Here is a 12,652-nt window from a genome sequence, read left to right on the forward strand (position 1 = left end):
TCAGTGCTGGGTGCACTCTGCATGATTCCCCATCTAGCAGTTTAGTTCTGAAAAGCTATTTGCCTCTGAATCCAAGCTGTGTGGATGTTTTGTGAATATTTTTATGTCTCCAAGCATGTTAAGTATGATACTGGAGGAGAAGTAGACTGACTTTTTTTGTGTGATTAGTGTTCCAATGACCTGGATAGAGGAAGATATGTATTATATTGTGGAAATGTGCCTAACTGTGGAATTTGTGCAGATTCATGTAAGTACTATGTTACCTTATGAAAAGTTGGCCTGTCAAGTAATAGTCAGTCAGCCATTCAAAATATAGAATTCCAAATATTGATAGAAGATGTTCTATTTGTGCTTTGAACTTGCAAATCTGTTTGAAGCATGTGGCAGTCTGTACATCTTAAAAGTACATGGTCACCCTGCAGTGGCATTTCATGATGTTTTAGCCAGTATTCAGTACAGCCTAATATCAGCAAGAAAGTAGGAGCATTTGATCTGGGTATAGAAAGGTCAATATCACAATTGAAGCCAGATAGATCTTTCTGGTATAGTTCTCCATAAGTCCATGCGTGGAAGATCAAATGCAGTATAACAGTAAAGTTCATAATGAGCTCTATTGTCTCTTCTTTCATCAATTTTCATCGAATTTCTTCGGTGTGTGCATTTTTATGCCTCCGCCACGACGTGGTGCCGGAGGCATTATGTTTTCGGGTTGTCCGTCCGTCCGTCCTTCCGTCCGTCCGTCCGTCCGTAATGAATTTTGTGGACAAGGTAACTATCAAAACCTGTTGAGGTATCCTAATGAAACTTGGCATGTATGTGTATTAGGGGGTGAAGTTGTGCCTATCAACTTTTGGGTGCACATGCTCAAGGTCAAAGGTCAAAAGGTCAAGGTCAAATACATAAAATTTCACTATTTTCACCATATCTATTGAATGCCTGAAGATATTTTCTTGAAACTTAGTGTATACATGTATTACCCATTTAAGATTCTCTGGTGAAAGTTTGGGTCATGAGGTCAAAGGTCAAAGGTCAAAAGGTCAGGGTCAAATACATCAAATTTCACTATTTCCACCATATCTATTGAATGCCTGAAGATATTTTCTTGAAACTTAGTGTATACATGTATTACCCAATTGAAATTCTCTGGTGAAAGTTTGGGTCATGAGGTCAAAGGTCAAAAGGTCAGGGTCAAATACATAAAATTTCACTATTTCCACCATATCTATTGAATGCCTGAAGATATTTTCTTGAAACTTAGTGTATACTTGTATTACCCAATTAAGATTCTCTGGTGAAAGTTTGGGTAATGAGGTCAAAGGTCAAAAGGTCAGGGTCAAATACATCAAATTTCACTATTTCCACCATATCTATTGAATGCCTGAAGATATTTTCTTGAAACTTAGTGTATGCATGTATTACCCAGTTGAAATTCTCTGGTGAAAGTTTGGGTCATGAGGTCAAAGGTCAAAGGTCAAAAGGTCAGGGTCAAATACATAAAATTTCACTATTTCCACCATATCTATTGAATGCCTGAAGATATTTTCTTGAAACTTAGTGTATACATGTATTACCCAATTAAGATTCTCTGGTGAAAGTTTGGGTCATGAGGTCAAAGGTCAAAAGGTCAAGTAAGAATATTAAAACTTCTTTTTTTTCTCCGTACCTTGGAAAATTGTTCAAGGTATCTGTATGGAATATATTATATACATGTACTGACTGGAAGTGATTATCTAGAGAATGTAGAGTTCATGGGGTCAAAGGTCAAGTGCAACACTTCAAAATTTTACTATTTCCTTCGTATTTATGCAATGCCAGCAGGGTTATTTTTTTTTTTAATACTTGGTGTATGCATGTGTAACCTAATAGAAATTCTCTGGAAGTTTTTTTTTTCTTCTTTTTTTGCCTCAAAGGTCAAAAGGTCAAAGATCAAGTGAAAGTGCTGAACTAACTTTTTCCTCCATATCTCGGAAGTGGCTCAAGTTATCTTGAAACTTAGTACATATTATGTATGTCCTACCTGAAAGTGATTATCTTATGAATTTTAGGGTCAAGGGCCAGATGAAAATGGTAACAATTTACTATTCAATTCAGAAATTGCACTTTTTCTCCACACCTGTACCTTGAAAATTACTCGATGCCTAAATGTATGAATGGGTCAAAGTCAAGTTCAAGTCCTTAAATACCTAGATACATGCTCTCCTATTCATCCAATTAAACCTAGGTCAAGGAAGGTGAACATTCAACACATTTGTGACAAACTTGTCATTTCAGTATTTTGCCAATTTTGTGAAAATGTAATCACACATTGTCAACATGTACTACATGTATCTAGACCTATTGGGAAAATCATGCATTATGGCGGAGGCATACCAGTCGCCAGAGCGACATTTCTAGTTTTTTACCTGTCTTACCTTTGCATAGATTTAGCTACATATTGTTCAATGTTATAGAAAACAAGCAGACCAGTTTTTCACTGGCTACGCTCTGGAGGTGCTGTTTTTGGTGAAATTCCTTTTATACCGAGGTCAGTGGTGTCTTTTCTGGCAGTTTTCTGCAGCTCAGGGTAATTGCCATCTAGGTTTTCATGGGATATGTCGCTGTACTTTTGAGTGCTCTCCTTTTTTTTTCCAATCGCCCCTCCCAAACCCCACCCTCTCCTCCCCTACCCCCACCTTTCTCAGGCAATCCGCTATGCCTGTGGAGACAGACGAGACTCTGTGGCCAATGTTGGGGAGGACGTCTTCAATGCCAGCGTCGTCACGACGACAGGAAGCGTCAAGTCCCAGCAGGAGAACATCAATACGATGCTCAAGGGCTACTACGAGGTACGGATCCCCACGTTCAACTTGAATAGAGAGCAGTAATTACCATTACACTGCAGCAACTGCAGTCTCACAAAATAGGAATGTTTTGAAATTGAATTGAATTGAATGGTTTATTAATTGTCAAACTTTGCATCCCAATGGCTGAATTGTGTCTGATTCACAATGACAAAAGTGCAAAGAGAGAACATAATACTACACAAAAAGAACAAAGTGTTTGATCAATATTTGATCACACACAAAGTATGTTGTTCTCGTCTTGACGAAATATACTGGCTCTTGTCATATCAGGCAATCAAACTTGTTAGATATAAGCAACTGCATGACATTTATTTCAGTTTAAATGCCATGTGTGAATTGGTGCCATGATGCCATAGAACAAATGCTATAGAATAAAGTTCATTTCAGAAACACATTGGACAATAATAGAACATTTTCTTAAGAATCAAGAATGATAGCACATGATATTTTAGCATCCGTTCAGAGTTCAGGAATAGCATGTGGTACATCCACTGTGCCACAAATTTCAGTGGGATTAGCGTTTCATTGCATTCAAATAGGCAGCAGTCGCATGCAGGTGCAGAAAAGTTGGATTGTCTGTCAGGAAGCTTGGAAGTGGCTTTAAGGATGACAGAGGGGAGGGGAGGGATTAAGAAATGAAAAACATGTAGATGAAGGATCGTGATACTCCTGATGCAGTCCCAAGTTTATCCAACCGCATCTCCATGCCTTAGTGCACATTTCAGAATTTGTTGGAAAAAAAGAACAGAGAAAATATGGCTCTTTTCATCTTGTAGAATTATGTGAGGGAAGAAGTCAGGGTGATTGTTAAATTGTGATGAAATGATAGAAGGACTGAAATATAATGCAATATACAAATGTGAATGGTTGAATTTCAGATGAAGTAGTTTTTAAAGACAAGAAAAGGTCATGCAAGTCTCCTGTACTCAACCTTATACTGGTTGACACAGTCTATATCATCTTGCGTTGCAAATAAAAATGGCTGATGGCCTCTTTCTCAATTCGTTCATTTTTTTTCCACCCCCACCAAAACTTTGCTTTGGCTTGAAATAGACAGAGCTGACTGTCAAACGTGTATAATATAGTCTTCATAATCATTACGTGCTAATGTTATGCACATACAGTACTTTCTTGTCACATTTCTAAGGCAGTAGACATTTTTCACGTGGGAGAAATTTTGCATGTACCTGTCTGCAGGTTTTGGCAGGTTTCTGAAAGATCCCATCACATGCTAGCTTGAGGTAGATTGGCTTGGGGACTCTTTTTTTTTCCCCAGCCACTCTTTAGCAGAAAGCATGTTAGGATGCTGGGAGGTTTTCAGAGATAACACACTTGCGTTCATTGGAATGACTGCTTTCAAGATAGGCGCCCAGCCGGAATGCCTCCTTGATGGACATGGGGTGAAAGGTTCTGTTTCAGTCAGGAAGAGGGGTGGGATATGAAAGCCAGGAGATAGGAGGAAGGGAGGGGGCCACATCCCCCTACCTTTCCCCCCTCTCGTGTGTTACCACAGCAACTAAAAAGAGAAGTTGCTGACCAGGCTGTAGTGCACTTTTCGTTCATGCTCTGTGCTAGTTTCGATAGTGAAAGCGATCAAGAGATTACAGAACTCAGACTGCATCCTCGTATCATCATCTCTTCATCCCTGAAGGACGCATATCATTTGAACTGAACTTGATTTGATTTTGATTTGATTTGATTTGACTCCATCCCAGTCAGCAGAGAATGATTGCGTGCCATGATATAGATTTGAGATTCTATTCTATAATCGATCGTTAATAAATTCTTGATTAGTGATCAGTAAGCCATCATTGTATCAGAATACAGTCATTCACTATCTTGGGGGGCATTTCATGAAGCATTTTGTCCGACAACTTGTCGGACAAAATTTGCTTTCAGCCAATCAGAAGCAAGGATTTCAGTAGCTTTTAACAGTTTGTCAGACGAAATATCTGACAAATTGCTTCATGAAATGCCCCCCTGAACTTAAAAAATCAATTAACCACATCGAAATTGGTGCAGTGCAGTCTTAATTCTGCATTAGGAGAGAACCTCCAGAACAATGTTACCATCAACATCCTTGTAATATCCCTGTTTGATTCTCTTGTGTGAATGCATTCTAAGCACTCAGAATCTCTGTGCAAAATAAGCTACAGAGAAAAAAAAAACAGCTTTGCTTGAATGCATTCTGAATGATTCTTACCATCATGAGTCTTTCTGTGAACATTAAATATGCGGAGATAGTTTAAAATCAAAATAGTATCTGATTGGGATAACATGATTTTAGATCACTGTTCAGGAGGGAATTTTACATGGGAGACTCTTCCCTCGTATGGTCTCACAAGTTTTAATTTTAGATCTGTCAATTCCATCAACATGTACACAAAGTAAAAGAGTGAGTGGAGGCGAGATGGTCTCATCTGTAAATGAGTGGAAATCATGCGAAATCAGACTTACTGTTAGCTCTGGAAAAGAGAGGGAATTTTCGCTGCATTCAATTTGACTGATAGGAAGTAGATGACTAAGCTGGGGAGCACACAATCCCCTGGCTACGATTAGCAGAGCTTTCATCCTGGCCCCGGATATAGCTGCCAATTAAATTGAAGCGTTACTTAGCACTTGCATCAATTTAGCACCGCATGGATATCTCATGGATGAAAATTTGTACCTCAAATTGGTTTAATTTCTGAAATTCTGTCGCTCGTCTTTCTCCCCCCCCCCCTCCATTTTTTTTTTCTTTTTAAGCATCATATTTCTGCAAATGTCATGAAGTGGTGGGTGCTCATTTCTTATCATCATTGCACCGATCGAGGATGAAATTCTATTTGGCACGATTGATTGACTAGCCTACATCATCCAACTGAATGTACAAGATGCCAATCATTTCATTTTAATAAGGAATGATTTGCAGTGACGCCTGACTTTCTCTTAATGTTTTGTCTACTAGTCTACTTTGAAGTCTCAGAAGTGAATCTAATAGTGTAGGGATTGTAATCAAGTTACTGGTGGAGAAAATTTGCACTTATTCAGGGTAATACAAATTGCTGTAAGCCTGTAATGTTTGTCACAAGGACTGCAGTCTTGATTTTAAACTTTATGTGACCTTTCAACATTAGAGCTGAGAAAACGGCAAATGAGAAACTTACAAAGTCGTTTGAGTTCAAAAATCTAAAGTTTGATATCTGAACTATCTCCATTCCAGATTTGATTGTTGTAATTCACTTTCAGATATTTCTGAGGCATGTTAATATAAGGGTTTTTATTTGTAGAATACTGTAAAAGTAGCTATTTTGGAGTGAGTAGTTTTTCACGTTTGGCTGGGTGAGATTAATTTCGCATGTTTTTAATCCCGCAGAAACAAGACGTTCATTAGTAGAACATATATGACATCAAAAAATATTCATGTGTTCCCTGGTGGGAGTCCCATGGCAGCAATGGTTGTTTTCCTAGGCACGGCACTTTATCCATGAACAGTACCACACTATGGATGGTTGTTTTTTTTTTTATGATTCCAGCATTCTCATATTTAAACCACAATCTTGGGCTGATACAAAAATTTGGTCAAGTTATAAAGGCACAGATTTGCTTTCATATATTTGATGCCACATCGCATAATTGGGTACCACTTGTCATTTTCTGCTGTGGCAATCACCTTTCTGTTTTAGTGCTAAGGTGGACTTTACTTGTGTCCCAGGGAGTAGTAATTAATTTTGTACCAATCTGCGCTTCATCAATTTTGTATTGGTCTGAATTTCATCATAAAGCCGAGAAGCATGGTTTCAGGATATCAGGATCAGGATATGAACAAGGCAGACTTGAGCTCAAATGTTCTGAAACCCACTTTAGGTTTGATGCCATTTTTGATTCATTCTGCATTATCTCCACGACATCATGTAAAAGAACAGAAATGTCCAGGGATTTTTCACTTTTATTTATCCTTCGAGAAACTTGTCAAAAAATCATGCCAGTACCCATCTGCCTTCTACAAGACTTATCATACTGCAAATCTTGAGTTCTGTTTTCCCCCATTCTATGGATGGTGATTCACAGTCAGCAGAATTGGGTATTTTGGTACAGGGATGCTTATGGGGATAAGGACATGGACACAAGTATGTATTCCACATAGGAAAAGGTCAGAATACCAAATCAGTTCCATGTATGGAGGCTACTGTACTCAATCCCTACATTGATATCACATGTAGTTTGTAGCCTTTAACCCTAAAAGGGCCGGGGGGCGGAATCCGCCCCCCTCAACGTTTCGCGCTATAATTCTGTAACGCGAGAAGGCCTCGTCGCGAGGCTTCTTGACTTTCTTCGTTCAAGTCTTGCGCAACTTTTGAGACCAAATTTGCAACGTCCGCGCATACTTTTGCGAAGCCAAGCCCATTTTTGTAACGGAATGTCGCCCCAAAACGGGCACAATTTTGTGATTTTGTGTACATTTCCTATGGAAAACAGTGCTCTGTCATGAAAGTCATAAAAACCTGATTATTTTTATAATTAATCACTTTCATTGATTAATTTTGTGCTAATTATGGTAGAAAAGTGGTCAGTGACAATTTCCAGTGAAAAAACAAAGAAAAAACAAAAGTTGAAAAACAGAGAAATACATAAGAAATTCTGAAAACAATAGAATACATAAGAATTGAAATGAGTTTTGGAAGTTTTTGTGATGTACAATTGTTGAATATGCTAAAACAGATTTACAGATCAAAAATTAAGAGTCTCAATGCTTTTAATTAGGCTAAAATATCATCTTGAGCTTAATTTGCATAATTAATTAATTAAAATTAGAAATTGATTGTTTCAAAAAATCTTATGACACAATCTTGTAGATTATGACGCGGGTCTCACGCATGCAAAATTTCATCGCGATCGCACCACCGATGGCAGAGAACTCGGGGGGGTGGGGGGGTGGAGAGGGGTAGGAAGAAAGAAGGGGAGAGGAAAAGGGAGGGAGAGGGGGGAAAATGTGGCTGATTGCTAATTGCAATCAATGAGAGGAAATTTTAGAAGAGTGCAAAGGGCTTTCAAATAATCTGTAATTGTGCCCAAGTTCAGACAGTGCAGCTGTTCAGTTCCCATTGTTACTATGATCCCAACTCAAAATATTGGAATTACAGTCTGCAGAGGTTCAACTTGGCAACAAGCCTACAATGAAAACATTCAGCATTCCATATTATGGGGAAACTGTTGTTTTAATGTCTTTTTTAAAAGAGTTTTTGATTTGTTAATTCCACTGTATCTAGTATCAGACAATCATTTAGAGGAATTCTGTACTGTTTGATTGTGATTCAAGTTTGAATTCATTTGATTTACATAACCACTTAATGAGCATTGCATGCTTAAAAGCAAGTGACGTCCACAGGACTCAAGGATATGAGTCCCTACCGAAGTATAAGGTAATGAGAATAATGTTCCTTGACTGTGGGGGGTACAATTGTAAGAGTTTGATTGCAAAATGGGTTAAGTGCCGTTTTCAAGAATTTCAAAGTAAGTCCATCATCACTGAAACTCAACCATTCCAATGTTAGCTCATATGGTACATGAACAGGAATATTCTTGAGGTTATGACTAAGAATATCCCACACTTCCTTATTATTTTCTGTGGTTTTTTTTTTTCAAGCAGTTTAAATCGCAAATATCTCACATTAACAAGAATGGAGTTTACTCATTTTGTGATTAAACTCTTCAGTTGCTCCTGCTAGGGTACTTGGACTAGGCACCTCCTGATCAATGTAGTCCAAGGTTCTTATTAGATGAGTCACAGTTAGTGCTGTTCTTGTTGCAAAAATTTCAAAATTTGGGTCGCGATCAGGGTCGCTTCTTTTTGATGCAGTGCTATGTTTTTAGTATAAAATATTTTGAACTTTTTGAGTCGTGACTATTTGCAAAGAGCTGATATGCGCATGTTATGAATACTATGCTTACTAATCTACATCGCAAGGCCAATTCAATATTGAATATATGAATGTATACTGCAGCGCACCACAGCTTGTAAAAATATCAAGGAGCGACACTGGCGATGCATTGTGGGATATCAAAAAAAATCATACAAAGCATTGCGATGTAGATAATAACTCTAATCTTGCAAAATAAGACATTATTTCTTGTCTCATTGTAAACATTTCAGTATTTGGGTCATGATTGTGATTACTATACTCAAAATAACATGGTATTTTTAATGCATTGAGAATGGTACCACATACAGCTCCACAACTTCACTTGTCACGGTGGTAATATGTAGTTGTGTCATCTAAAATGTACCACCATGATAAGTTGCTGTCTTGTTATAAATCGAGTGCAGGATTCAATTTCTGTTCCTGCAAACTACGTGGTGTGAATTTCCATGCTAATTGTCAGAACGTCATCCATCCTGTGAAAGTTTGAAGGATGTAGAATGTAGATGCACCACTCCGAGAGAGAGAGAGGAGAGAGGGAGATGACTTGAAAACCCAGTGAGCAGAGAACGTAGTAATGAGACGGATCATAAGGAGCACGAGGATTCGGGAAAGGGAAGCCGGGGGGATAACAGGTGCAGGATGTCACCAATAGCTGTCTCTGTTTCTCTCCAATCGATGCGAGCGAGAACGAGGGGGAGGCGGCCTGAGAATGAGTGTCACTTCCTGCTCTTCTCGTCCCCTTAACCCAACAATTCTCAGAACCCTCCTTTTTTTCTCTTGTTCAGAACTGTATCTATTAAACATAATTGTTACTATTCATATGTTAGTGTGTCATATGGTAGAACAATGATTTCACTTTCATTTGAGCCCCTGTTGATTATAATTCATTGTTTGTTTTGGTCGCAAAATTCTCAACAGCCTCTTAATTGCAGAATATAAAACAGACACTGAAATTGGCAACACATTTTAGAAGGTTAAAGTTCGTGTTTCTCATTCAATTGACTTTTTTTCTGATATCGTGCAGTTTGAATAAATTTAACCAGTGTCATAAACTTTCTCCAGTATAATATATGCAGTGAAATTCATGCCACTCTGATGATGACAAAATGACAATGTACTGTATACGCTATATATTTCGCGGGGGTTTTATTTTCGCGAATTTCGCGAGTCAGGAGCTATTCGCGAAATTAACAACACGCGAAAATATTACCTTCCAAAATGAATCCCCCTTGCCTTGATGATACGAACATTTCATTACTGGTATACCATGTCACGGCTTACCGAACAGACCATACTGGCTAAGCTTGTTTACGCACGTCCACGTCTACTTACGAATACTGTAGAGAGCCAATCCATTATCGCAAGGGGACCACTCGTCAGAAATCTAGCGCGATGGACTTAACCACTTCAAAAATGTTGAATTCTAACTTACTAGTTCGCAGAGTTTGGTAAGTTTTTTTCGTGCAGTGTATAACTAGTATCATTCTTATTTGCTAGTAAGTTGAAAATTCACACTTTCTTTGCCACTTCATATTTTCTCTGGTCCCCCAATCGCGAATTTAACCACTCGCGAAAATGTGTGACAGCGGCAATTCGCGAAAATTTATGTACGTGAAAATTATAGCGTATACAGTATGCAGCAAGATTTACCCAGGATTGAATTGGATAGCCTCTGCTGCTTCCAAAGTCAGCCTACAGACCGCTATACGAAACAGGAGAGCATTTCCAAAAAGCTTACATTATGCCCATGCAGTCCCACCTCTGCATATGGCATAGCATAACAAATTGTGTTAAGAAGAGTTTTAATGCAGCACGATAGTGTTAGTAACAGAAAGTTTATTTTGGAGAGAATCTTCCGTTATCTGCAAACGCTCGGTTGCGTAGGCTTGAATATCATAATTATGTCCACAGCTGGTGGAAAAAGAAAATCATATATTTTGCTGAAGACTGTACTGAAAATGAAAACTGATAATGTTGAATTCAAGTTGCAAACCCAAGATTCATGAATCTTTTTCACCATGCAATGGCCCAGTTGCATAAAAATCTGTGCTTTTTTTCAGGCGTACGAATGAAATTTAAGTCATATTTGCCGAATTCTGGTCAATCGCAAAACCAAAAAACAAACAAACAAAACAAAACAAAATGAAAGTTTACTTTATTGTAAGGTTGTTGTTTTTTCTTTTGAAATGTGTGTTTTTAATGTTGGGGCAATAGCAAAAGTGTAAATGTTCAAGGAGCTCTTAGTATATACATTTATGTTACTCTCTAATGTAACTTCAATGGAATATAAAAAAGTTAATGTGTGAACACATTTTTTTAATATTACTAACTACAAATGAGTGCCATAAAGAATCCAAACAGTCCACATTACCAATAATGTGACATTTTCTATTTTAGAGTGTGTGTTCGTGCGACCTTAGAACGACTCACTTTTTAATGAATGAAACGATGCTCGTATTTATGCCGATTTTTAAAAAGACATCCAGCTAATAAGTAGTGCCTTTACTTTGTGTTATCTGTAGATTGAGGCACATCCTGATTTTTACATCCAGCTGAGCTCTTAACATTTATTAATAAATGAGGACCAAAAAACTTGCTTTTCTGAACAGTATTAGCAGTTGATAGAGTTCAGGAAGTGGAAGTATTTTTGTTACATGCTATTTTAATAGGATTAACCCACTCTTTTCTTCGAAACGAATAGGGAGCTCATTAACCTGTTGATCATGAGGGCCGAGTATACTCGAGCAGGTGTCTATAGGACATGCGTGTTGTAGCAAAATCGGCCCATCCTAAACGGGTTACTGTAAAAGTGGAAATTTTCGCGGTATTGACATTTTCGCGCATTTCGTGCAACCCGAAACTAGCGCGAAAATAAAAGCACGCGAATATTTTGGCTCGCCATATGTTCCAGTAGTTGATATCTTGATACCGCGCAATTAAAAACACGCTAAACTCTTCTTACCGCGCCGAGCGCGAAAAATTAGTCTTGCGAAAATATCCACTTTTACAGTAACTAGTGCTTCACATCAAATATTCCATGACATAGACATGAAGATATATTTATTCTCTTCATTTCAAGCAAAACAGTGGTCACAGGAAAAAAAAATCCACAATGCAAACTAACTCTGAAGCTCTAGTATTCATCTTTCAGACAAGTCACCTGTGTCTTTCATTAGCTTTGATATCTTGCATTTTTGGTTCTGTCTATACAGGAGCTTGAGGCCCTGAACTCAGTGGTAGGTGTCATGGACATGAAGGGTGAGGCCAAGAAGACAGCGATGAGATTACAACAGATCATCAAACACCTGGAGAGCTTCATCACAGACTACAAACCACCTCCAGAAGAAAGGTAAAGGGTCCAGAAAACTGTATGAAGAGTTTAACTTCAAAACGCGTTGAGTGTCATTTTTGAACATTCTAAAGTAAGTCCATCTTCAGATGGAGGAAAATAAAGCATTTCGGAGGATACTTCACTTGTAAGATAAAAACTAATATTCTTTCTGTTATAACTGAAGATATCCCATATTTTTTGTTAAAGTCTTTGTTTTTTAGCAGATTTAATCACAGATATCTCAATTGACAGGAATGGAGTTAACCTGTTTTGCAGTCAAACTCTTCATATATTCACAAACTAAATATATCATATCTTCATATATTCACAAACTATCTCATATCTTCATATATTCACAAACTAAATATCTCATATCTTCATATATTCACAAACTAAATATCTCATATCTTCATATATTCACAAACTGAATATCTCATATCTTCATATATTCACAAACTAAATATCTCATATCTTCATATATTCACAAACTAAATATCTCATATCTTCATATATTCACAAACTGAATATCTCATATCTTCATATATTCACAAACTAAATATCTCATATCCTCATAT

The 12,652-nt window shown here is 37.7% G+C and overlaps 1 protein-coding gene across 1 annotated transcript in view; it reads left to right on the top strand.

Annotated features, from left to right (window-relative positions):
* Positions 1 to 12,652, top strand: part of LOC139738911 (uncharacterized) — a 194,071-nt gene that overhangs the window by 126,975 nt on the left and 54,444 nt on the right. The window contains exons 11-12 of the mRNA XM_071649539.1: positions 2,682 to 2,825; positions 11,959 to 12,092. Coding sequence (XP_071505640.1) covers positions 2,682 to 2,825; positions 11,959 to 12,092 — 278 coding nt within the window. The remainder of the gene's footprint in view (positions 1 to 2,681; positions 2,826 to 11,958; positions 12,093 to 12,652) is intronic.

This window comes from Diadema antillarum, unplaced genomic scaffold, assembly GCF_040938485.1.
Source record: "Diadema antillarum isolate AM-2024a unplaced genomic scaffold, OU_Dant_1.0 seq00000773_RagTag, whole genome shotgun sequence".
NCBI lineage: Eukaryota > Metazoa > Echinodermata > Echinoidea > Diadematoida > Diadematidae > Diadema > Diadema antillarum.